Below are 27,880 nucleotides of genomic sequence, written 5' to 3' on the forward strand. Positions count from 1 at the left end.
AATCACTCCGGTCACATCGTCAATCACACACGGCATAGGCAGTGGCACGACGCTAGCGTCCACACGTACCTCCACGCATCACCGGTGCACGTCGCGCTAGCGCATGCGCATGTTACAGTCAGTGCCACCATAAACTACAAATTTTTGCAAACTAGCAAAAATTTTTTTTGGCTTCGTCGGTTCAACGGCTCCGAGTAGGAATCTGTAAGAATACAAATAAAATTCGATTTAAGAAAATATTTATGAATGAAGATCAGGAATCATCCGATATAAATTGCATTATTTTTTAGGAAAAACGTCATATTTTTTCCTGCGAGGAAAACAGGACGTAGAGTTGAGTTCCCTAGGAGGCACACAGCTGCTTCTCTCCCCTATAACTCGTCGCGGTGTCAACAATGATGTTTGTTCGCTCGCCCGCAATGTCTGCATACAAATTTGGCAAGAGATAATCTTTCTGCATTTCGTCGCATGACGTTGCTGGTGCATAAAACGGAGAAGAAACAGTCTGGCGAATGTTTTTACATTTTGAACCTCGAGGGGAAAGAGTTGAAGATTCAACGCAGCCAAGACGTATTGAAAATCCCTGGTTCTGCATCAAGACAGTCCATTCAATTATGATAGCCATGGAGTTGCTGTTTGGAGTACAAATAAATTCCGAAATGGTCATGCCGTTTACGTTGAGCGGTGTAAATCTAAAAACGAAAATCGAGACGCTAAAACAAGAAGCTGCAGCACGATGGAACCTGCCTAAAGACTCGTTTGGTAAAGATGACTTTGCACTATTTGAAGACCGGTTTTTGTTCATGCAGAACCTTTTTTTAATCTTAACATCAAATTCTTTGAATTACATTGAAAATATGCCTTAATATATATATTAATATATATATATATTAAAGCATTTGTAATCTCGAAAAGCCTTATTGAATGACTTTATTTTAAATCTCTCTTGGAGAAAGATCAACTCCAATTTTATTAAAGATGCAATTAAAATCTAATCTATTTGAAACTATTCTTATAGAATAAAATTGAATAATCTTTAATATAAATACCAATTATTTATTTCTTTTGTTTTCTATAGAATTTATTTATTGTGGGCTTATACTTGAGGATGATACAACAGTAGAATCAATTGGATTGAAGAATGGATCAATGGTGCATGCACTGAAGAAGAAGGAACCAGAATCATTAATATTAAATAAACATATATCAGAAGACTGCATATTACAACTAGCATCAGCATTTAAATCTTTCAATGAGACCCCTGCATTTAGAAGTGCTCTGCATGTAATTATTGCTTCAATAATACATCTTTATTATATTGTTAAGTTATGTTATTAATGTCAAGTATTATTAGCTGTATAAATAAATTAATATATATTTTTATATTTCAGCGTTTAAGCAAAAGACCAGAAGTAATAGACAATATTATTTCTTCCTCTCCTGGATTGCACGAGGATGCTGTCGCCATTGCTATGCTGCAAGATCCTGATTTAATGGCACATTTCGTAGATGTTGACACTGTCAGAAGGTAATTAAGTATATTATTCTAATTTGTATCGCTTTCCATATTCAGAAATTATATGCAAATATTTCTCAAAAAAATACATCTTCACTTGATATCTCATTTGTAGCATTTACATCAATTTTTTTCTGTTGTTTCATATATTCAGAATTGCAAAACTGCATCCAGTGTTAATCGAGGCGGCGCAGAACATCGCCGCGGCCGTACATGAAGAAGCACATAATGCAGCTTCCAGTGGTTCCTCCAGCAGTTCAGTGGCCAGTTCGCAGCCCGCTACTGCACGATCTTATAGCGTGGATAGCATGAGCCTCGAGGAGGAAATGGCACGTGATATTGCCCATTTTTTCGCCACACAACCTGTAAACGATAGCAATCTACGCTTTCCTAACGTACCGTCAGCCGCGAATTCGCAAGCATCGCAACGACTGGACAATCCACCGTCTTCCACATCTGATGGTGCCAATCAATCCACGATCGACAATCAAACTACCGGTGTGATCACGTCGCAGATGTTTATGGAAGCTATGAGACAAGCCGCTCTGGCGACCAATCCAAATTCGCAACAGCCAGCTGCATCACCTGCATCTTCCTTGTCGCCGGTATTACCGCTATTTTCGCCGCCGATCAACGATTTGCAGCGACAGTTGGCGCAGATGCACGAGATGGGTCTTCAGGATGACACAGTGAACATTCAAGCACTGCAGTTTACTAACGGTGACGTACAGGCGGCCATCGAACTCGTGTTTAGTGGTTTCTATGATAATTAATGAACAGGAATGGAACAAGGTAATATAAGTGATTACAGTTGCTTGTACAAAGTAAAGAGACTCAGAAAACAGTATTTTTTAGATGAGACAATCTGAATATCCGTGACACATTTATATACAATAATAAGAATTAATATCATGAATAATCAATATGAAGATGTGTAAAATATGAAAATGTGTTCAAGCTGTTTATGTGAAATTTATTGCTTGACTTGAGGAAGGCTGTATATGATTTTTAAGGTATATTCATTGCTATCGGTATTGCTAATGCAAGATCTGAGCATGATAAAATACAATATACTATTCGTTATTAACATTTATGCAAAAAATATATATAAAGAAATATATAAAGAATATATAAAGAAAATACATATGTATATCAAGAAAAATGTATTTAAAGAAATTCTACCACTTGCTAAATATTGTGTATAATTTTTTTATTTAAATTATCTCTGATGTTTTTACATTTATGTATGTTACTTAAGCGAAATTGACTTTTATTTATTTTCCATATACTATTTAAGCCATTATAATATAAATTGATCCAGATATTTCGTTACATGATTATAATTGTCTTCAAATTCTAATCATCGTTTGATACATAATTTATGGAATTATTATCTTTCATTTTTTTCGTGCCTGTATCTAGATAACTGATTTAATATAGTACAATAAATTGTGTAAAACCATCAGGGATTTAACTGAAGTTTAATATATTTTTAAAATCAACGCAATTATACATATACATATATACATACATACATATATAAACATTGATAAGATTTTTCTTTTTTCAATGTCGATATCGTGATTTTTAAACATGGAGTATTAATCGTTTAAATTTTTGTCAAACATTTGTGTATACATAAGAAAATTTTGCTTCTCAGATCGCGAACCAAGATTTAAAAATATAATAGTACCCTTTCAGCATATGCGAGCCACGTGGAATGACGCTTCAGTATGTATCGATGCCAAATGCTCGGAATGAATGCGTCATGCGTGTCAGCAGTGATGTAGCGGTTAACGCGAAATCGAATGCGTCGTGAAAATCTACGCGTATGTGTCACATATTTAAGTACCAACGAGTCATCGTTTGAGAATCTTTAAAGTCTTAAGTAGCTTATTTACAAATGACGTTATATTGAGATTTATCTGATTATATTTACACGATCTTAGAACAATTAAATATGGAAATGAAATTATGATAATTATTAATATTAAATTATATTAGCAATAATTATCTATCAATAATATTAATAATCTCAATTATCTTAGACAATCTATAGAAAATTATTGGCTTTATAAAGACAGAAAATTAAAATGAACAAAATATTTTTATATTTATTTTATATTTATTTATTTATTATCAGTTAGAAAAAATACTAGAAATTATTTAAATCTATTTGGAGACGGTTTGTCAAATAATGATTAAAACGTCCTCTTTTCTAAAATTGACCTAAATTACCCCAGTTTATTTTTGTCGCAGATATATGCGGCATCTACTCTATACATAGCACCCTGAACGCTGTGAAAGTTCACGTAAATCCTCGACGAAGACATCTTATGCTGTGTCTGCAGATCGTGTAAACAGCGAGTCATCATATTACAGGGATAATTTCGACCGCAGCTGCATCTGCGAGAAAAGGGGTGCAACGTCCGCGTGTTACAATACTGTACCGGCGGCATGCGTTAGTGCGTGTGCCGATCCGCCGGCCGGTCCCTGCTTACGCATTCGAGCGAGTCGAGCGTCGCGAGGCTCGAAGTAAAGGGGATTTGTAACCGTCCGTCAGTAGGAATCGGGATTTCGCGTAGCTCGGACGTACTGGGCATACGGCTCTCCATCATTTGATCGCGAGTGACAAGAGCAGCACGTGCTCGCGACGCTGGCGTGCACGCGCGCGCGCGCGCGTCCATACATATTGACACACACACATACCTGACGCACACGTGTCCAGTGCTGACCCTGCCAATCGGAGGCCGGTTGCAGGAAGAGGAAAACGCCGCGGAAAATTGTCAATCGGCGTCCTATTATTTTCGGCACGATGATCGGATTTTCGAAAAGCTCTCTGGCTGGTTAGAGCCAGAACGAAAAGGACGAGATACATATTTCAGTAGGAGCGAAATATTGACATCGCAAGAGGTTATGAGGAAGTCGAGGATTTGACATTCAGGAAGAGGATTATATCTGTAGAACTACTAGTTTAGCGAACGAAAAGGTGAATCTGGTGACAGCCAAAGAAGCGAACTTTTTGCCGCTAAATATGGCCCGCAATCTCGAATTCTATTTCATAAATACACCACATTGCCTTTTAGCTTTCCTCTCTGAGAATTTCTTTTCCATTTGCAAATTTTATGCCCGACACCGAGGGTCGCGTTCGCCGGTGACAGAAGACCAGATGACCAGTTTGGATCGGCCGCGTTTAGCGTCGAATGCGCGGCGAGAATGCGGTCCCTCGATTTCGCCGGGACGGGCGAGCCGTCTGCGGCCAAACGAGCCGGTCGCGTGCGAGAGCGAACGCGTGGAAGCACAGGGCCGGTTTATAAAATACCTTCGGCGATTCTCCCTTCTCATCTTTTCCATTAATCGATCTTTTATTTCTTTATTCGCTTTCGTTTTATAATATCAAATTCTGGCAGATGATTATGAACAGTTTTGTTTGAGACTATTCTTTTGTTGAATCATTATATTGTAGATGAGAAAAATTTATACATAGAATTTCCGTCCTTAGAATTTTTTTCGATTAACAATGTAAAGTAATATAAATTGATATGAAAGCTTTTTTGGGGAGAGGAAAAACAATTTGATGAAATTCATGCGATTAAATCATTAAAACTATGCGCGAATATATTATTTTTTTTAATTGCCATCCGTTTTTATTATCCGACGTTGAAAACGGTGATGCCTTTTGCTTTTAGCCTTGCACGGCCCTGCATGGAAACGTTTGCATTCGCTATAAAGGCCGCGGCACCGTTTGCGATCGGTCGGCGTTGCTAAGTGCACCGACGATTTTTTAAAAGTCCATCCGCCTCTTCTGCATTCTCTGCTCCGCGAGGCAACTTTGCGTATAAAGCGATTTTTATCTTATATTTTGTTTAGTCTCTTACATTTTATTTAACGCGACTAAAAAAAAATATATCATTTATTGGCCTCAAAGGAATTTATAAAGCTTTCACTTTCTATGCCTTATACTTCATCCTATCATCAATCTTCATTTAGAAGTTGAGAGAAAACGTAAAAGTAGAATGTGCTCCAAAATCTAGAATATGTTTTAATTAGATGAAGTAAGAAGTAAAATATTTGTTGACACTTGTTAAATAAATTCAGCAATTGCAAGAAATCACATTTCTTTCCGATTATTTGGAAATTAAATAAAAAATTGAAAATCTATCGCATTAATTGCAGATCGACTTCATGAAATTATTTCGTAATTTTATTATAAGAATATTAATTTTCTTATATTTAAAATATAATAAACGCTGAAAAAAAATGTTCGCAAAATCATGTAAAATGTACGCAAAATGTACGCAAAAATTAGATTCGTTTCTAGAAACCGAGCATGATCTTTGCAAGAAAGCAAACTCTAAGGAGTAAATCGAAAATCCATAAAATCGTTTCGCGAAATAGAGAGCATTCAGCTTTCGTTTATAAATACGAAATTCAAAGAAGCGAAAGGCTGCGAAATCGCTACGTAGAACACATAAGACATGGATCTTAGATTGTAGAAACAAAATTCAAAGTATTGGTCTGCCTACGGCGATTACGAACTTTCAAAAGAGATAGTACTTGGTGACGAGCAAAGAACAAATTAATCTTATAGTCCTATCTTACTGGAATGTCTTATCCATCTTTGAACTAATACTTTATGTGTTTGAAATTGATTAAAATATTAGTCACTGTGAAATGTTTATTTTTCAAAATTAAGGATTGTTACTTTTGTAAATTATGTACTTTCACTATTGTAGCTCTGTAAGCTAATTATGTTCGCGATAAAATTTTTCACATTGCTTTGATTTTTTTTTAACTTACAGTCTCGTATTAAATTAATTTATAAATTGTAATAATTAAAATTTGATAAGGGATGATGAATACTGTGCAGAGAATCAATTCGTTCAGAGCCATTACTACTAGTGAGAATTTCGCGGTCGAATCGTTGGGATAAGCGCGATTCTTATCTTACCTAATAGGAAATGATATGATAGGCAAAAAGCGGTAGTGGTAGCCGAGAATAAAGCAGATTCCATTGAGTTCCTTGAACGTCTCTATCTTCCTGAAGAGAAACCTCGATATTTCTTCAAAGTTTTTCGAATTTTCGATTTTTTCTCACTAAAGATACAATCCCTGATTGTTAATTTATTTTATATAAGACTTTAACATCGAATTATTAAATGTGTATCAATTCAATAATACTGAAATTACAACAAATTATATAATCTATGCTCCAGTAGACTTTTCAAAATTTCATTATTTTTTTTTCTGCAGTAAAATTATACAATCTTGCAATAAAAGTGGTTTGAATGCAAAGGATTAAATTATTAAATTATTAAGGATTAAATTATTCGTTTGTTTCGATAATAATTTATCGTAACACTGTAATGCAATGATGAAGACTCATCAGTAAAAACGTTTCTCGCAAATTTCGATAACGGCCAGCTGATGAACTCGTGACGCTTCGCTGCTTCGAGATGAGTACTTCCGTGAAAAAAAAAAAGAAAAAAATACGAGCACAGACATGCAACTACAAAGCTCACATGGCTCGGATTTATATTTATATGAAAGTTTACAGTTTCATCGAGCAAATGATGATTTTAATTGTAGATTACTAAGAATAGCGCAGCATCAACATGCGTTGGGTTATTTTCTTTTAAGAAATTACCGGGTTGACAGTCTCAATCAGGATATGCCAGGAATGTCTATTGTTTAGGTCGTATTGTTCATAATTTATATGTAAATAATTCTGCCAGCGTCATCGGCTGCAGATTAATGCGCTTTATTTTACGCGCTGCGTTTTTCTTTTCTCCGTTGCAGCTGCTTCTCTTTTTGCAGTTCTAAGTCGACATCTCCCGTGCTAACATTGACTATAAAGTAACGATTAACGGTTGAATAACACCAGTTTGAGCTCACCGCAAACTGGTTTATTCAAATTCGAACCGAGGCCGGTTGATAAGTGATGCAGAATAAGAGCGCGCGATCCAGAGGCGGTTTAATAAAGATTCCTGTTAATTAAGTATTTGGATTTGAATCCAAATGTAAAAACCGGTTTAAACCACTCCTTAGCGGAATTAACATTCAGTTATGTCACATCAAAATCCTTTACAGGCTATTAACATACATTATTAAACAATATCTATTTTTATATGTGATGAAATAGAAATAATTAACCGACAGTAAAACGATATTATTGGTTAATCAATGATCTTTAGGACTAACAATCTTTAATTTTCTAGAAATCTATTATTGTTGTTTAGATTTAAAAATTTTTTATAATCTGGTATAAAATTTTCTGTCGCCGAATATCTCTCTGAAATCGATTGAGATTTAACGCGCATATTGTTAAGGAATATGAAAAGACATTAGGTATTCTTCGCACATCGCCTATACTCAAACAATAATGATTCGAAAATCGTCTCTATCTGAAAATTGCGGATGCAGCTCGTAATACATTAAAGTAATTTTCGACGATTAACATATTTCATTGTCTGCCATTAAAGTCTGCAAAGGAATCGATACGCTAATTCGTTCAAGAAAATCCAAACACTGAATCCATGACATTACGAATTTTTCAGTTTTTGTTCAGTTTTCTTCTAATCTTTCAGGAATTTCTTTCTGAGAGTTTCTGGGGGAATTTTTCTAATGAACAAATAATCCTTTTATCTGCCTCTCGAAAATTAAACTTAGAAAGAATTCCAATTTCCAACGTCGACTATGTATAGAAGTACGATCGCACGACTCAACAGTGAATGTCTGGCATCGCATCGCGGTTTTTAATCTAATTCTCTCTTTTTTTCCAATATCTATCAAATTGTTCTTTTTTTTTTTCTTTCAATCCACCACGAGCAAATTGCTGATGATTTATTTCATACGATTTGCGACTCGCGGGCGCCGCGACGACTTTAAAATCGACGACAATATCCCGCGATCGTGTTAATAAAGAGGCGCCATTGACAAAGGCAAACAATTCGATCTCGCGCACATTTCGGGGATTGTTTGCTTACGCGCCATTTACTTAGCTGCTTTAATTAAGACATAGTCACGGTATTCACGTATTTCGTCAGTGCGGAGCAAACAATCGATGCGATTGGTATAATGAGGGAAATACGTTGACGCTCACAATTATAATACTCGGAATTATGCGAGGATTAAATTGAGATATTATCGGCAATCTGTCGAATTAATTAGCCATGGTATTCGTGCGTAGTTGTCGATTGACGTACACGTGGAATATCACGCGTGTTATTAGTATGTTATCATCGATTGGTGGTGTGTCAGATGTCGTAGCGATGTGGTTTATAGTGGATCGTGTGAGTAATATATGTTGCTTTCGCGTAAAAAAATTTAAATTTATTTATAAAAATATTTGTAATTTATATCAGATCAAAAGTTAAGTATTAAGTATTTTATCACGTAAAAGAAAAAGATTTATTATTTTAAATCATATGAAAATGATAATTCTATCGTTAGTTAAATTTTGGAGTTTTTGTAGAGAAGGAAATTAAGAAATTTTTTCTTTAATTACATATAAAATTAAATGATTACAAATTCTATTATTTATATATATAGTATATATATATATATATAACATATATATATAACATAGTATATATAAGTATAATATATATATATATAGTATATCTTTTTTATGTCAATTTTATTTTTAAAAGAAAACAAAAATTTATCAAAAAGTTCCCTGAGAATGACTTGTAACGTTCGAGATTGCAGAGGAATGACTTGTATTTGTACAAAGAATGCATACAGCATAGATCCTTATATATCATGATTAAGGACAAGGATAGATTACTGGCTTTGTAATCGCTGCGGTGATAATGATTCGATAGGAGTCTAACTTCCGGAAAGCGCTGTCACATGTGCATCCGTGTGGGAATGAGGCGATGTGTCACGGATGCGGAAAACGACCGCATCCAAACGTCTGTTTGTTCGGTAATTAGGCGAACTTAAACGCATTAAACTCCATCAGGGACTGGAGATAATCCACGGGGGCGCATAAGCAATGTTATAGGGCAAGAGTAATTTCATAATTGGCACACCCACGCGCGATTAATAGTCGCGAGGTGGGCAAAGTCAACACAATGTCTTTAGTCTACGTCTGCTCACCTTGAACCTTTTCGAGGAAAGAAAGAAAGAAATTCTTTTGTCTCAGATCTTCCTTTCTTAGAAAATCTATTCCTAGGAAAAAATTAATTTCATAAAAAAAGAACTACAGATCGCAAGGTGTATATTAACTTTTTTTGCATTGCTTGAGTATTAGATAATTTTCAGTAATGAGTTTTTATTGATGACACATAGTTAAAAATGTGTTGGTAGAAAATGATGTAATTTTAATTGACTTTTGTGATATATTATGTGTAGGCTATTCCGAGAAACTTTATCTTAAAATCGAACGCGTGTTATAGCTAAAATTGACATTTTAATATCTTGTCAGAAATATTCCTATGACATCGCTAAAATTATATTTCTTTATATTTCTAATATTTTCTATATCAAAATATTTTTATAGATTTTCAAATACTAATATATACATTTTATGTATATAACGAGACTAAAGCATATTTGATTAAGCCTTATCACTATGTTGTTATCGAATGCTTGCATGCTCCAATTGTTAACAGGTGTGGCATAGTTCTTCATTTTTTAGCTATCGCAATTATATGGTGATGAATCGATGTAATAATTTATAATGTTAACATGTTAATTTATAATGTCAAACATTATCGATATTCCAAAATATGCTATTTTATAATAATTTTTTTTTAAATAACATTTCAAAATAAATAACAATTGAAGTCAACGAATATATCTCGTAAAATAGCTTTAGTTATGTAATTTTAAATGTAATTTTTCATTCAACATAACAATGTACAGTTGATACGGTAAAAAAAGTGATATCTAGATATACAAAAAAAAAAGAAAAGAAAGAATAAATATAACTCTCGAATAACGATTGTCGACAGGTGACCGTGCCGGGTATTATCAAGCGACCGCTTCGTGAATCGATAAATTCCCGAAGAGGAAACCGAAGAGAAATTAGATTGCCGTTTGATCGACCATTGTATCACGGGGCCACTCGAGCTATTGCATCGCAGTGCGGTTTCTGACATAAATCACTGTGCAAGCAGAAGAAAAAGAAGAAGAGAGAACAGCAGAGACATGGCGCACGAAAACGGGATAAACGGCGGCGATACCGACTCGGAGACGGTGGAACTGAATCCTCTGAGGAGAACCAGATTTCACGTGAACCGGGTCGACAGTCTCGAAGGTCGGGCCAGTCTCCTGGGAGAGCAGGAGACCAAGAAATCCCTCAGATACATGACCAGGGAGGCTTTGCCCAGGCTAGACAATTACAGGAACATCATGAGCATCCAGGCGGCGCACAGGCCTTCCCTGGACGAGTTGCACAATCCCACTCTCCTCAACAAGGTAAGGTCTTAATGACTTCTCCGAAGGCAACATCGTTCGCGCGAATCAAACATCTCTTCATCATTGGTAAAATATGGTTTCGGGACGCTCGTAAAGTCCGGTGTGGATTTTTTCTCGGCACAAAATTTCGCTTGGAAATTAACACGTAACATTTCTTGCATTTTATGTTATTACGACGCTACTCTCTTTCTTTCATCATTCGTTTACATGGTAGACTAAGTTTATCTACGCGAAGGAAGTAAACGTTTGCGAACGCCGTACAGCATGCCGCAGCATAAAATGATTACGATATCGTCTAGAATTTTATGTGATAAGTTATTTTATATATTTTATATGACGACATAACGGAAGGTTGCGACAAATGTTAATATTCCACTGATTACGGTAGAATAATAAAGCATAAAGTGCAAGATATTACTGATAATATCCAAATTGTATAATGATAACATTGCGAGGAAAGTTCATATATTATGGGTCGTGTGTTATGATTATCCGTTCAGCAAAATGTGTAAAATTGATATTTCTTTTGACGTATGGAGATTTCACGATAAAAATGTGCCAGGTCAGCAGAGATGAGAGTCAAATTGCATAATGAGTTTCTCGGAAGGATGAAGTCCGGTCGAGACAAAAAATTCGAGAAAGCCTCACGGTAAAAGGCAGATGGACGCACACACACATATGTATATACAAGCACCAGATAAACGCGAATCTATCAATACACGTCGAACGAATCCTTGAAGATAATGCATGCGTTCTCGCATACTCTGGCATTCACCCGCTTCTCAATTTTTCACTCGTTATCTACGCCTCCCCCTCCCTCCCCCCGTTATCTAGCCCCGCGCTCGCGCCGCGTAAAATGAATATCTAAAATTAAACTGGAGTCTTTCATGCGGGCTGTGTTTGCTCGGCTGCGTGTGATTGCAGTTGGCTGTTTCTGAAGTAGACACGTGCTCCACAAGGTGGTTTAGGAAAAACCATTTTAGTAAAGGCATAGTCGAGTTGCAATTTATCAATAATTCCTATTCAGCAAGAAATTTTGATTTATTATGAAATTATTTATTACATTAATTCAGATGAGACATACTCACAAATTTATTTTAATTTATTCATTTTTTAATTTTTAAATATATTTTTGTTCAAGTTTGGAGAGTAAGTTTTTAATAAAATAAACTCTTATTTAATTAAAATTTTTATTATTAAAAATCGCAATTAAAATTTTTTTAATTAAATAGAAATTTTCCTTTTTTTGTTATCATTGATGTCTCATTCTTTTCCTAGAAATATCTCACGTATAACGAGTATGTTTAACGCATACAGTGCGTAATACGATAGCGCAGCACGTGCATGCCCCCTTCTTTTTGCCAGCATGGTTGACACGCGGTATTAATTACGTTCGCTCGAATGATTCGTAAATCATCGCACAATTACAGAGATTGTTAATTGTGCAATTAACCCGCCGCTGAACGCAAGCGTGGCGCCGAGATTCCGTCTCGTGGTGACGTCCCCTCGTTGGCAAAACCCGGTGGAAAAGTTCTCGGTTTATCTCTTCGACCAAGTAGGAATAGAAAACGTGATACGGCGAACATAAATATGGAACGTACCACTGAATTTTTATTGCTTTACGTGGTGATTCGTCGTCGACAACATGTCTTTACGATGCCGGGGCACCGTTATCAAATGGTGTAACACTGCAATGCGACATCAAATATTTACGGTGACTACTTTCAAGCACGTTTGTATTTTCAGGAATATTGTTCCAGATATACGATCCATGAATATTGCACTAATTGTAGCTGCATACCGATGATCAAATCTAAACAAGTCTAATCTCTTATTTAACGTTACATATCTTTCTTATCTATTATTAGACATTCTTTTTATATTAGGGTTCATCGATATAACATATAGATTCTTAAACCAGTCACAAATTAAAAAAATATATTAATAAATTATTAAAAAATCATGACAGATTAGTTAATTAAAAATGTGACAAATATTTCTAGAATTATTAATTTAACTAAAATTTATACCTCAATTTTCTATTAACTTATTAATATAGTTTTTCATCTGGATGTTTTGAAGATCTTTTTCAATTCTGAATGCCGTTGTACCGATGTTGTAATAATTATAATTACAGACTGCATTTTTAAATTAACACGAATAGGAAAAATGACTAAATTCGTTACCTTCCAACGCGCAACTACTTTTCAGTTATGAATTAGTCCGATACGCCCAAAAGCGTTATCCAAGCGTGAAGCAAATGTCGATTGTCCTCGTGATTGTCCTCTACTTCATATACGAAATATAATGTCCGATTTCGTTTCCGGGTAATGCCCGGAGGAATTTTTATGTCCTCAGCAATTAAAATTCTTACAAAGCAAGACTAACGCAGGCATTTATTTATCTGATACGTGATAAATTTCGTGCTACGGTGCATAAAGTGATACAACCTCATTTTACATATTTTAAATTTCTAAAGCTACATATTATTTATCTTTCAAAATGATTAAATAAATTTATTTGATAATTTAATTGATAAATAAATATAGATATATATATATATATATATATATATATATATATATATATATATATACTTTATTTATCAAATGTATATGTATATGTATATATATATATATATGTATGTGTGTACACACACACACACACACACACACACACACACACACAAATGATAAAGATAGATAGATGATAAATGTAAGATTTGACATAAAAAAATTTTTTACTGTCAGTACTTTGTAGATTTTGTACAAGGCAATCAAAAAGCTATTTAGATAGCCCATACGAGAGGCGACTAAAGAGAAAGGGGATAAAACTACACGGTTGATCGCTCACGTGAAGGAATGACATGATTGCATACTGGGTCACGGAGAATTAGTGTATATGTATTTAAACAAATTTAGAAAAAGCGTCACGTAGGCCACGTCTCGTACTTTGTATGGCATAAATATCAACGAAACGCCTTGTGCCGTAAATAAGCTATAAGAACCTAATCAGAAAATATGCATGTATGAACTATGTATAAAATGCATTTATGCATTTATATGTATGAAAAATGTTATAAAATGCATTTTGAAGTCTATTTAAAAAATTGAAAAATTTATTAACAAAGAATGCATTCTAATGCAATGAGAAAAAAATATTAATAAGATATTTTAAAAGTGTAAGCAGAACATAAATATAAATCAAAAAATTATCAACTATGAAAATAACGACGAGATTTCAATCAACAGCGCACGTATGCTGCATGTATAATGGATATGAGATAAATAATACGATAATATTTATTGCAACATTGTGGCTCTGTAACTCAACGAGAGAAATATATAGAAAGCGTCGAGTTCAATGTATTAAGTCGAATTATCTATGCAACAGATGTTGCGTCATTAGTCATGCTTCGTTAATGCGAGCGAGGAAGTTTTTCAGACATGGATTACAATACACGGCGCATATGAAATCGTGCAATCCGCCATAGTACGTAACTGTCGGGTCAAAGTGAAGACCCGTCACGTTCGCGTAGGCAATTAAAGTCCGTCGCTCGAGATGATGACAAATATCCCAGGACAGTCTCATCAGTCCGCTACGCGCTAAGACGACGTAATTCCCATCCGAGGAATCGATCCCACCGAGAGATTCAAAACTTGGAAGTTTAAATGCGCCCATTTATCACGAACCCATTTTTGCTACATCGATAGATCTCGCAGCAATTAGACAAACGAATTTATGTCACGAGTTCCCGCCGTAATTAAACTGTTGATAATTGAGCGACATTTCTTTCACATGTCTCATCACGTGACGTAATTTTTTAGGTCAGGCTGATGTTGTTAATTGACTGTAATTAGCGATTCTCTACTTCTTTCTAGATCGTAGATCTGTGCGATCCAAAAAGAAGATCATCTACACCAGTTGTTAGGTGCCATTGTTATATCGGGCTTACGTGTTGATCGTGTGAATTCGAGAAGGTAGCGGAATAAATTTATTATATTATAAATTTATAATTTATTATAAATTTAAAATAAAAAAAGAATATGTTTACAAACATTTGCAAACACATTTTGTATAAAAGAATCAACACACGTACTTTAAGAATGACATTTTAATAAGAATCTGATGTATAAATAAATTGAAATGATGTATAAATAAATTGAAAATCACATATCTTATATCATATTAAAGATAAAAGTTCAAGATAAAGTGTTAAAGATAAAATATGAATAGCTTTGCCTTTACGTGAACATCGTTTACTCACTATTTATACATGCGAGATTGATTTGTAGTACATTATTATACCTATTAAATAGTATAGTACACTACATTATCTTTATATGTTGTAAAAGAAAACATTCTGCTCAAACACCGTGACGACATTATACAGAATTTCTAGAATGCCGTATAATTACGTCGACAAATGAGAGAATAATTTTAATTATATTTTGCGCGCGCGCGCGCGCGCGTGTGTGTGTGTGTGTGTGTGTGTGTGTGTGTGTCAATTATGAATTCAATTGAATTTATTAGCGAGGAGATAAAATAAAATATTTACAAATATTTTTCTTGCATCTTCACATCATATAATGTATAATTTATTATTCACATCATATAATAATAATTATATCATTCACATGATATAATGTAAGGAAGACAGATATATAAGAATTATACTGTTAAATACTTGTTATTTCTTCCAAAATTAATTTTCTGTGACTTCTATTGTTCTGAACCGAACTGATTGAATCGTGCATTTACATTTACGGCTTGATATGGCAGTGTCAATGGGCTCAGCAAAAAGCGTACTCCGAATAATCGGGAGCCTCTGAAAGATAGGATGTGCTACATTATTTGAATATGCTCGTGGCATGTCGTAGTAGAAGATACGAGCATACGCGAGAAGTATGTGAAAGGAAGCTTAACTGTATAGAGAGTCTTTATTCATTCTCTCTGTGTCGTAAATCACTTACGCTGTGTGCGTACAAATGCTTGATTGAGAAATTTCGGATATAACCTTTATAACATTTTTGATCGATTGCTCATAAGGATTTCAAAATTGATAACTAAATTTCTAGCAACTATTTATAATAATTTTTTATAAAATTATTGGAATTGATATGATAAAGAAGGATTTCAAATTTGGATAATCAATGATTATTCGCAATAATTCATGTGATAAAACTTTCTCATGAGAAAATGTCAATTTAATTTATTGTCAGAAAGAAAAGTTTTTTATTGTAGCTGCTTTTAAAAGTTTATTTATTTGTTAAGTAGTCGTATATTTTTTCTAAGATATTTGATAGAAATATTATAAATTTTTAACTATGTAATTATATAACATAAATATTGAAATAAAAGAAATAGACAATTGTATCACGATAAAAATATTAGAAAAATTAGCAAATTATCAAATATAGAAGACAAAATATTTATTGATTTTATACAATTTGTTAGAATGATTACACAATTATACCGAAGTTCAAAGCAAGATATTGGAGGATGTGACGAAAAATTACAGAATAAATTAATCTTCTGAGTTCTAAGTCTTCAAGAAGACGGGTTGCAATCTAATTAAAATCGAATTGCAACAATTGATAATTCTCATTATTAATTCACTCATCCGATGTAAATTTGTATACGTAAACAATTTTCTATCGCATTTCAACATATTTTAATATTTTCCAAGTTTCGATTTAATTCTTTGATTATTCATTTTTCCTGAGACTTCCGTAAACGTTTTAGTAAAACTCGTTCCGCTCAGAAATCATTAATCATAGATAATAATCGTCAATATTACTCAAACATCATAAAACAATATTTTTCAAGAAAACGTGAAGACTCCAGCAGATATGAACGTCTCAGAAATATTTTCGATTTTTCCGGATCGTACGATCTCACGTGCGATTTGCGAAAAATTTCTCGACATTGGGTGACACCATTGCGGACCTGAGGCCGGCTACACGAGGCTCCGTTACGTAAATCGTTAAGACTTCATTGGCCGACTAGCGGACCCTTCCTCCGGAGACCGGAGTCACCTTCAATGCCTTCGATAATCGCCTCTGAATCTCAATTTATGCGCTAATCCGCTCGCACGGATATTCGCGGCCGGCTGCACGGTAAGACGTAAAATCACCGCCTCGTCATCCGCAAGAAATCGTTCAGATTCATTTACAGAGCCGACCTTGAAACTTCTCGGTACGGCCATTACCCATCGGATTGATGAAGACATCATCCCAATGACGGAGCATAATCCCCAGTGTAATTATGAGCTAGTCGCGTCTGGATCCTTTATAGCCGCGATTACGCGATATGCGATGTGCATAGAAACGCAGTCGATTCTGATAGCACACGAGATTGCAACGCTTCGAAAAAGCCTTGAATCTTCCTGAAGAAACTTTGCTAATCCTTTTGTTTTTCGTTTCCTTGTTTTTAGTCGCCGTAATCTCGCATAGTTACACGTTCTCGCGATGTACGCATGCGACAATCCACAGAGTTGCTGACGATGCGGTGAAATAGAGGAGAATAATAGATACGTTGAAGAATAGAGGATTGCAGTGGAAAATAGAACAATAAAATGCTATTAATTAGAGATACGAAGAGATACAACATTGAAAATAATCAATGTTTGAAATTAAATTAAATAATTATATGAAAATATTAAATTAAAATCGGACAAGAATTAAATAGAAAATTAAAATTCAATTAAAATATAAGATTTAATGACGATTGTAGTAAAATTAAACTGAAATGAAATGAAATTAAAATTATACAAAGAAAAACATACACTATGAAGTTATATATTATGAAGTTATATGAAGTATTTAAAAAATTCCAAATATTCATGATATTATTTAATAATGAACATTTATTACATACAAAGATACCGAAAGAAACTTGTACCGATATTTATTGAAAATTATATAAAAATTTAAAAAATTACTGACTTCCTTCGTTTTAGAAAACGTATTTTCACCCAAATTTGTATATGACTCCTAAAATAGATCTTCGAATTAGATTTATTGAAACATTTATTTATAGGGTCCAGGTTCACACACATTAACTATCCCGCAAATGAAAGCCTCCGCACCGGGAGTAAAATTTGGATGGATTCAAGGAGTGTTGATGCGATGTCTCCTCAACATTTGGGGGGTGATGCTTTTTCTGCGACTTTCCTGGGTCGTAGCACAGACCGGGATAGGTGAGTGCTTCCTCACTGATCCGTTCTTTCGATTAGTTAGATTTCTAAGACTTCAATGTTGCTAATATTGTTCCAGGCCAGGCTATTTTACTGATTCTCACAACGACAGTAGTCACGACAATTACATCCTTATCGATGTCAGCGATCAGTACCAACGGACTTATAAAAGGGGGTACGCATTAAACAATAAATACAATAACAAGATTACAATACGTACATAGTTCAGAAACAAGTTTCAGAAAGAAGAAAGAGAAAAAACTACTTTAAAAATAAAAAAAAAAGTGGTTAAAACCGAAAATTGTTTTTTTATCGGTTTCTTTATGCAATCGATACTGCATATCTCAGACTAATTAACACTTTCATAATTGTTTGCACATATGTAAATTCGATAAATTATCATATCAATATAACAGTAGCCACATGACGGATTGAAACATACATATTTTTTTGTTTTCTCTTTTCGCAGGTGGAACTTATTACATGATTTCCAGGTCTTTAGGACCTGAATTTGGCGGATCCATAGGTCTTATATTTTCTTTAGCAAATGCTGTCGCCTGTTCCATGTACGTAGTTGGTTTTTGCGAAAGCTTGGTGGACTGCCTCCGCCCTTTTAAAGCCTGCATAATCGATTGTGCGATTATGGACATTAGAATTATAGGTTCGTTTGCGCAATTCTAATTCTAAAATTACCATTATAATTTTGGTTAATTTATATTTCTCTGTCAAACATGATGTAAATGTATTCGTTGGATTTGCAGGTTGCATAACAATAGTCGTACTTTTGATAATCGTTATAATCGGACTAGAATGGGAGGCAAAGGCTCAAGTATTTTTGCTGATGATTCTTCTCGTAGCTATTGGTGATTTTATGATCGGTACTTTTATAGGCCCGAAAAGCGAGACGGAGAGAGCTCAGGGATTTATAGGATACCATGGTAATGTGTCAACATTCTTTTTTTATGCTTTTTCCTCAACAAATTAATCTTATCGTAATTAATAGACACGATTGAGTATTAATTTCATTGTTTATTCATGATTTGCAGCCGAGTTGTTCAAGGAAAATTTGCATTCAAACTATAGATACAGCGAAGGCGTGCATCATAATTTCTTTTCAGTCTTGGCCATCTTTTTCCCAGCGGCAACAGGTATCCTGGCAGGTGCGAATATATCCGGTGACTTGAAGGTGATTTAGTTCTTTTGTCTATAGGAGATACTTAGAGTTAAATGTCTGACTCACTATGTAATTTATGCGCATAATTATTGTCCATTTAATTATTTGTCAGTTTGTATATTCGATTAAAATTATCTTCTGTAGTAAATTATTTTCTTCATAAATGAATGATAAAAAAAATTTGCATGATTTGTTGAGATTAGCAAGAATTTTACATGATATGAACATGCACACGATTTTATGTTATTACCACATTTTATCTTGAATTCGACAGGATCCGCAAACGGCAATTCCGAAAGGCACGCTACTCGCGATTCTTCTAACGTCGTTGTCATACTTAATCATGGCGATTATGGTTGGAGGTACCGTTATGCGAGACGCATCCGGCAATGTTGCTGATTTATGGACGACGTATAATAACTCTCTTTTGGCTCTGTCAATGTCCGGAGCAGACAATGACACTACAATCGATAACAGTACAATTATTGAGAATTTGAATCACACATCCTGGAGTGTATATGGAACAGCTTTTAATTGCACCCCCGAATGCAAGTACGGCAGCCACAATAGTTTTGAGGTGCATAAAATTATTAAGATAATTCACAAATAAGATGAAATTAAATAAAAATTACATTTGCTAAGCTTGAATAAATAATCGTTGATATAAAGACTATGTAAAATCTATAATAATTCTCCATTATTAAGAAATAATATTAGATAAAAATTGGAATAGATAACTATTTGTAGGTGATTCAATTAGTTTCTGGTTTCGGTCCTATTATCTATGCCGGTTGTTTTGCGGCAACAATTTCAAGTGCCTTAGCATCGCTGGTCTCAGCGCCAAAAGTATTTCAAGCACTCTGCCTTGACAAATTGTATCCAGGAATCTCATGGTTTAGCGGAGAGAAAGATAAGGAACCGATTCGCGGTTATTTACTCACTTTCATTATCGCTGTTGCTTTTATTCTCATAGGTAAGTGTTACGTAATTTTATAATTGTTTACCGATAAATCAGTTTCTTTCGAATATACATATATATATATATATATATTTTTTTTTTTTTTTTTTAGGTGAATTAAACGCAATCGCACCGCTGATTTCAAACTTTTTCTTGGCAGCTTACACTCTTATCAATTTTAGTACATTCCATGCTTCTTTGGCTAAGCCAATCGGATGGCGGCCAACTTTCAAGGTATCACAAAAATATAATATTTACGTTACTGAATTTCCATATATTACATTTATGCGTTATCTTCTTGATAATAACATTATGTTCTTTTTTTTAGTATTACAACATGTGGCTCAGTCTTGGTGGTGCTATTCTTTGCGTTTCTGTGATGTTTTTGATCTCATGGTGGACGGCTTTAATAACGTTATGCGTAGTCTTAGCATTATATTTAGTAGTTTCATATAGAAAACCTGGTAATTTCACACACCAGAAAATTGTTTTCACTTAAATTCTTTTTATTTTTTGTTTTTTGATGCTGTTCACGAAAATATGTTACAGACGTAAATTGGGGCTCAACCACACAAGCCCAAACCTACAACAACGCATTGACCGCTGTCCAGCAATTGGACCGAGTGGAAGACCACGTAAAAAATTATAGACCGCAACTCTTGGTTCTTACCGGCCCACCCAACGCGAGATCGTCTCTCGTTGATTTCGCTCATCATATTACTAAACATCAGAGTTTATTTATTTGCGGTCATATCATCGAGGTATATTAATTTTTCCTCTTATCAATTTGATTGGTCCACTCGATAGATGATACATGTTGTATTTGTATACTTTAGATGCCCATATCATACAAAACGCGCAACAGCATGGTACAAAATTGCTCTTCTTGGCTCAGGGCAAATAAAATTAAGGCGTTTTATTCGCTAGTAGATAGTTCGAATTTCCAAGATGGTGCTACTTCGCTCCTGCAAGCTGCTGGCCTCGGAAAAATGAGGCCTAATATTCTGTTAATGGGTTATAAACAAGATTGGGCTACTTGTCCCAGGGAAAATTTAAATATGTACTTCAATGTCATGCAGTAAGTCTCTCTATCATTGTAATTAAGTTTCATAGAGAGGCTAGTTTGGTAATTTTTTTTTGTATTTTACAGTAAAGCTCTGGATATGCACATAGCAGTGGCGCTTCTCCGCCTTCAAGAAGGTTTGGATTGCAGTACGATCGTCGGAGATGTCGATGATCAAAGGAGACTCGCACCTACTTCGATACCGGGCAATCAGAGTTTCTCACAACTTAGCCAAGGTTTTTCAAAAAAGCTACTATTTTTTTTGTTCTTTTAATAATTTATTCTTTTCTGGAGAACGATGTTTAACAATAAGCGATAATTGTTACAGCTAGTAGCACATCTGACATATCGATCCCCGGCAGTCCTGCGCCAAGACGTTCGAAAACGATCAACGAATATCCCAATCCGTCCTCCGAAGAGCAGCGCGAAAATCGACCAAATATAGTGCCAATCACGAATATATTTAATGTAGTAACAAAGTTTCAACGGAAGCATAAAAAGGGTACTATCGATGTATGGTGGCTATATGATGACGGTGGCCTGACGCTTCTGTTACCTTATATAATCAGCACGAGGCGTAATTGGTCTAACAGTAAATTAAGAGTGTTTGCACTTGCAAATAAGAATTCTGAATTGGAGTATGAACAAAGAAGGTAAATATTTCTAATCTTTTCTAAGAATAATCACGCAATATAATCTTTCGATAATTAATATTATTTTTTAGTATGGCGAGTCTTCTATCGAAATTTCGAATAGACTATTCCGCTTTAAAAGTCATACCAGACATTTCAAAACCGGCACAAGCCGGTACAAAGACATTTTTTGATTCATTAATAGCTGACTTCCAAGAATCAGTCGATTCGAAAAATTCTGACGATGGTACGAATCATAAAACTAATAAATCTTGTTAGCACATACTATATAATAATTAGCTTTTTTCACTTCAGATGTTATTAAAGATTCAGAACTTATAGCGATGAAAGAGAAAACCAATCGACATCTTCGTTTGCGCGAATTATTACTTGAAAATTCTATGGAAGCCAATTTAGTAGTTATGTGAGTATTTATATCACGAACTTTATTATATATTGAGACAGTTTAATTATTATTAATTGATTTATAGGACATTACCGATGCCTCGAAAAGGCGCTGTATCAGCGCCTCTTTACATGGCATGGCTGGAGACACTTACACGCGATATGCCACCGTTTCTACTAGTTCGAGGCAATCACACGTCGGTTTTAACATTTTATTCATAACGTTGATATAAAACTAAATGACGAGACATTACGGAACGTCATAGTACGAAAACGACAGCATCGCAGTATTACAAGCGACAAGAAAGACTTAATCATTTGTATATGCAAAGAATTAATTCAATCAATTCTGAATGAAACATCCAGTGATACATATATAATAGTAATAAGCTAATGACAAATATATGCTTTTATCATCACGTAATGTGGGAAAGTATGTTGTGAATAAACCACTATTGAAGAATGTGCCTAATAATAAACAATCTCTTGAAAATATTCAATCATATAATAAAACTATTATTTTTTTAAATGACTAAGATATTTCTCGTGTAATTTCAAAAAATTCTGACACAATTTCTTCTTTATATGCGGTCATATTTTATAAATATCTGAAGTAAACAATGACGAAAATGACAATCATAATCTGTAGCATTATTTTATTATTTGTCATACTAGCTTTTTGCTTCTTATTTTAAATATTGTTGTTTCATATATAAAAGTATTAAAAAAATGTTTTAAATGTTTGTATTGGTTTAAAAATTTAGAAAAATTATATGTATTTAAGAAGATCAACTATCTTTTTGTAAAAACTTTTATATTTCTATATATAACTTATAAGTGACAATCTTTAAATACAGAAAATAATTGTAGTAAATTCTGTAAATACTGCATAACTAATTGCATTAAAAGATCTGCTTATTTTTATGTGTGTTTTATAATCTTAATATAATATTTATAAAAACAAAGTTCCATCGTGAAAAACAGTATAAAAAGTAAATGCCAATGTTTAAAATAAAGCGAACATATACAAAAGTTATAAAAGCATTACATACGCATGCTACAAGTTTATCTAACTGTTGTACAAAATGTCAAATTCATCATAGCGACACTTATAGTGTCAAAGTATATCGCAATCCTATTTCATACATTTTTACTATCGCGATATTTGTGAAGATATCACGATCTAAGAATGGTTCATGTCGCACAATGTCTCTTTTCGTACATGTACTAAGTTTTATACAGAAATTTTATATTTATTTCTGTTTAAACTTTAAATTGTGTAACTTTGTTATAACATAATTCCATATAACAACTATCAGTGCTTTTATATATTGATAACACACTTTGCGATACATTATTAAATGATAGAGACATATTTATTTCAATGTTTTGATGTGAACACGTTTCAGACTAGTTGCGAATGCGTTGCAGGAGTCAGAATACTGATAATTACGATCGCATTCTTCCCAATAGCGTAAGCCTCGCAAATGATCTATTATTGCGTGTATGTAGTATCAGTGCAGTCTTAATTATAAGTTGAATTACAAGTTAATTTTGATTTCACATATCGTATTAAAAATCAATATTCCAACCCCACATATATGTATATATTGTATATATATTAAATCGGATTTGTGTCATATTATGTTACGTGCCATATTTGTAAAATTCAATCCTGTTTAGGACTATGAGATGTAAATGTAGCCTTACTTTATAACATATTTTTTGGATATCATAGGAAAAAAGTTGCATAAAATAATAAATACAAAAAAATGCGTGAAAATATTAGAACCTAATAATCTATAGCTGGAAATGAAAGTATAAAAAGAATGTTTAAATAAATGCCAAATATAGATTCTCTTGCGACAAACATAAACGTAAATACAATATAAAGTTTGAATATATTACTTTTCTACTCTAAATATATAAAAATTATACATATATGTATATATATATTAATCTCTTCAAATACTTAATCTTGCAAGATATAAAATGATATAACTTTTTAAATTAATTTAAAAAATACTTATCAAAATGTCAGGATGACGTACCGTCATTGTCATGCATTGCGTCGTATTGCTCCACAGATTTGGTGAGAGAAGAAAATCTGAATTTATGTTTCATGTCATGGCGATTAGCACTAATAGTGGCATAGATTGCGATTACATCGCAAGATAGAGAATATTCTTCTTTCTCATTTAAATGCTACGGATGTGTCGCGGTCTGCGCACTAACAAGCAACAGGAGGACAAACCGGAGCTAACTTTCGCCAATTCAGACATTCGCAGCGATCTAGTCGGAAACTCCACCTCGGCGAATACTTTACTCGATTGTGGGATCTCATCCTCTGATCGATGAATGAGAGTACCGTTCACATAAAGCACATTGGCAGCTACATCCTCGGGTACGGTTAATGTTTGGTAACTGTATGTTGCCTCTCGCTCGATTCTCTATATTGTAAAAATCAGACAATCAAAATTTTGTTAAATTAATAAAAAAAAATTTATTTAAAAAAAAATTAAAAGTCATTTCATTTCATTTGTTATATAGCAAATCTAAGAGAAAGTAAATTTGTTATGAACGTTGAATTTTGGATTTTGTTATGAATTTTAGAATAATCTGTCAGTTTATATTATGTAATAATTTATATAAAGAATAACCTTAAGAACTTCTTGAGATTCTTTTCCGGCTCCTACACATATAAGATCTGGACCAGCCATTGTAACCAGTGATTTCAAGCGTTTGGATTCAGCCACCTAAGCATAGAGATATCGAATTACTATCTCGAAATTATAGAAGAAATTAAACAAATATTGTAATATTTCTTCTTATTATATTATTTGATCAAATTGTAAAATTATTAGGATATTTTATCAATTAAAAATTATCTTATGAATTAAACTTTCCTTCTTTCCTTCCTTTTTAATTTATCTATTTAAAAATCTTTTTTAAATATTTGATATATATATATATATATATATTATATATATTTGAAATATTTGATATATATATATATATATATATATATATATCAAATATTTATATATTTATATATATTTATATACATATATCTCAAATATATATATTTAAAATATTTATTATCATATAATTTTCTTAATGCATCATTAATAATTCTTGATGTGCCAGCGAATCGTGCACAGTGTTTTGTGTAATATAATATACAATAAAGTATAAATATATTATCTAAAAAGTGCATACATACTAAACTGATCATATATGCAATAATATAACAATGATTGAAACAAAAAAGCTTTCACATATTTTGTTTAAAGTTACATGAAATCATATGCATGCTAAGGTGAGTGAGTAAGGTAAGGTTCATCGTATTGTTCAAGTGCACGATTCAAGTGCTAAGCCGGAACTTGTTTCAACTCCAAAGCAGTTTTAAAATTCCGAAATTATTATATACGAAAACAAATTTCTTTTTAAAATCGTGCAAGTTTACGTTTCTAGCTTGTGAAATTATTCTCTTTATTTTTTTTTTATTTTTGATGACATATTAAGAGAGTCAGTTTAGTGCACCCAAACCTGAAGAGGGGCTGAGGTAAGACTCTCCACTATCACCTCTTCGCCACCATCACCCACCTTAAATGAACATTAGAAAAATAAGATGAGTGAGCATGATATTTTATCGAGGTTCGAGACAAATCTGAGAGGTGTATATTAATATATCTTCTATAAATATAAAATATGTAAATATACAATTTTCATTGGTACTTACAGAATCGAAACATGCGTTTATCTTACTGATATTACATATACTTCATTTTAAACTTAAACTCTGCATTTAGACTGTACTTCAAAAATAAAAACTTAATATTAAAAAACTATTAAAAAATTGATACGGAAAATAGCAATCATATTTCAACAATAAATTCATTTCTGAAGTGATATCTAATACTAATACAATAATTTGTATATCATAAAATAGAAGATATAAAACACTTTCAAAAATTATAGAACACCTATATAATAAAGATATAACAAATTTTATAAAATAAAAGAAGATAAAAAATACATATATATAAAACATATATATACACATACATATAAAAAAATTTACAGACAAAAATATCTTCTTTTTCAATTTTGATATATCTGAAATTATTTTTATCACAAGATAAAATATATACTAAGTATACATCTTTTGATTCTTTATGATTCTAACATCAATCGTTCAAGACAATCTAATAATACATTAATACATGCACAATATATGTTTAATAAGTTACGAGAAATTTATGAATTTATGTTCAAAATAAAATGTTAGTAATTTCTAAATCAAATAAATAGATTCATCTATAAATTACCTTAATAGGTACACATGGATATTCTGGAAATGCTGCAGCAACTGCTCGTGCTCCTGCTTCATTTGTAAAATGAGACAACCCAACAAAGAATTCTCTACCTGCAACAAGATATTTTTATATTGTATAATGTAAAAATTTAGGTATTCTATATTTATAGATATTTAAAAGTATAATTGTGGAATATTAACATAAATATCATAAATACAAAATAAAATTTACCAGTGAAAAGCACATCTCCACCATCCAAACGAGCATTCTTGTCGCTTATTTCTATCAATGGTATCTCTAGCTCTTTCTTCAACACAGCTCTGATGGTATCAAGCTAAAGGAAAGATAAAACAACAATTAAAAATCAAACAACAGAGAAATCAAACTTAACTTAATTTTAAAACCTAAAACCTAAAATTATCTCTTATATTATTAATTCAATTTATCAATATATAAAGGAATTTTTTGTCTTTTTCTTCCTTTTTTTTATAATGATGATTTACATTTTATTAATTTTATTACTCTCCTGTCACTGCAAATTCAAATTTAGTCACTTTGAATTGTCTAAAATTGGATGTCTATATGTACCTCCTTGAGACGAGATGGATCGCTCGGATGGGCGATCAAGGCGATGCCGTTGCAGACGACGGCGATGTCCTCGACGAAGACGCAGAGTGGCGAATTCTCGTCGGGCGGCATCTCGACGACATCAATGTCGAGTTCGCGTAGAAGCTGCGCCAAGGCTAGATGCTGCGTCCTAGCTTCGTCTAGCGTCAGCTCACCCCGTGTACGCAGTGACAACGGGATCCTGCAGAGGATCGCGTGCGTGTACCGGTGCAGTGGCATGCCCGAGGATCTGCGGTTCTCGCCGACGAGCACAAGAACGTAAAATGCACGTCGTGCACCTGGAACTTGACGTTTAACGCTACTTGACGCGAAATGACGGGTCGACAAGCGGGCCTGCCAGCCGCACTAGCTGCTAGGAATTTCGCAGAGCGATACGCCGCTAGGAAATTCTCGTTTTAAATTAAGGCGGCCGTTTATAACGACTTCCTTGCTCGTTCGAAAATAAACGCACGATCTGACAATAGCAGCGTGTAAATTGATTAATAGAGCATTCACGATGGTGACACTAATTTTTTTTTTAATTATAAATTCATATTAACACTTACGCGCCATGATAATAATT

The 27,880-nt window shown here is 33.5% G+C and overlaps 3 protein-coding genes across 6 annotated transcripts; 2 read left to right on the top strand and 1 right to left on the bottom strand.

The window, feature by feature from the left end:
- Positions 1 to 64: 64 nt before the first annotated feature.
- Positions 65 to 3,740, top strand: LOC105422006 (ubiquitin-like protein 7). Of its 2 annotated transcripts, XM_089072376.1 has the most exons (6): positions 65 to 204; positions 291 to 762; positions 1,079 to 1,284; positions 1,392 to 1,528; positions 1,671 to 2,308; positions 3,218 to 3,740. In XM_089072376.1, the coding sequence occupies exons 2-5, from the start codon at positions 513 to 515 to the stop codon at positions 2,287 to 2,289; spliced, it is 1,212 nt and encodes a 403-aa protein (XP_088928502.1). In that variant the 5' UTR covers positions 65 to 204; positions 291 to 512; the 3' UTR covers positions 2,290 to 2,308; positions 3,218 to 3,740. The 2 variants fall into 2 exon arrangements, with proteins under 2 accessions (XP_088928502.1, XP_011629513.2); XM_011631211.3 differs by lacking the exon at positions 3,218 to 3,740 and having other exon boundaries at positions 1,671 to 2,709.
- Positions 3,219 to 23,937, top strand: Ncc69 (sodium chloride cotransporter 69). 2 transcript variants are annotated; one of them, XM_011631212.2, is made up of 19 exons: positions 3,219 to 3,345; positions 3,776 to 4,505; positions 10,477 to 10,942; positions 17,984 to 18,143; positions 18,220 to 18,315; positions 18,610 to 18,801; positions 18,902 to 19,078; positions 19,187 to 19,326; positions 19,589 to 19,891; positions 20,062 to 20,287; positions 20,385 to 20,506; positions 20,601 to 20,736; positions 20,822 to 21,033; positions 21,109 to 21,350; positions 21,423 to 21,571; positions 21,664 to 21,988; positions 22,060 to 22,214; positions 22,283 to 22,391; positions 22,459 to 23,937. In XM_011631212.2, exons 3-19 carry the CDS (start codon positions 10,673 to 10,675, stop codon positions 22,592 to 22,594), a joined length of 3,150 nt encoding a protein of 1,049 aa, XP_011629514.2. In that variant the 5' UTR covers positions 3,219 to 3,345; positions 3,776 to 4,505; positions 10,477 to 10,672; the 3' UTR covers positions 22,595 to 23,937. The 2 variants fall into 2 exon arrangements, with proteins under 2 accessions (XP_011629514.2, XP_088928497.1); XM_089072371.1 differs by having other exon boundaries at positions 3,776 to 4,051.
- LOC105422004 (N(G),N(G)-dimethylarginine dimethylaminohydrolase 1) lies at positions 23,170 to 27,734 on the bottom strand. Of its 2 annotated transcripts, XM_011631207.3 has the most exons (6): positions 27,280 to 27,734; positions 26,923 to 27,025; positions 26,704 to 26,801; positions 25,922 to 25,978; positions 25,033 to 25,128; positions 23,170 to 24,822 (listed from the first exon to the last, which is right to left on the bottom strand). In XM_011631207.3, exons 1-6 carry the CDS (start codon positions 27,535 to 27,537, stop codon positions 24,571 to 24,573), a joined length of 864 nt encoding a protein of 287 aa, XP_011629509.1. In that variant the 5' UTR covers positions 27,538 to 27,734; the 3' UTR covers positions 23,170 to 24,570. The 2 variants fall into 2 exon arrangements, with proteins under 2 accessions (XP_011629509.1, XP_011629510.1); XM_011631208.3 differs by lacking the exon at positions 25,922 to 25,978 and having other exon boundaries at positions 27,280 to 27,704.
- Between the last annotated feature and the right edge of the window lie 146 nt (positions 27,735 to 27,880).

Source organism: Pogonomyrmex barbatus, unplaced genomic scaffold (genome assembly GCF_055798465.1).
Source record: "Pogonomyrmex barbatus isolate J1 unplaced genomic scaffold, ASM5579846v1 scaffold13, whole genome shotgun sequence".
NCBI lineage: Eukaryota > Metazoa > Arthropoda > Insecta > Hymenoptera > Formicidae > Pogonomyrmex > Pogonomyrmex barbatus.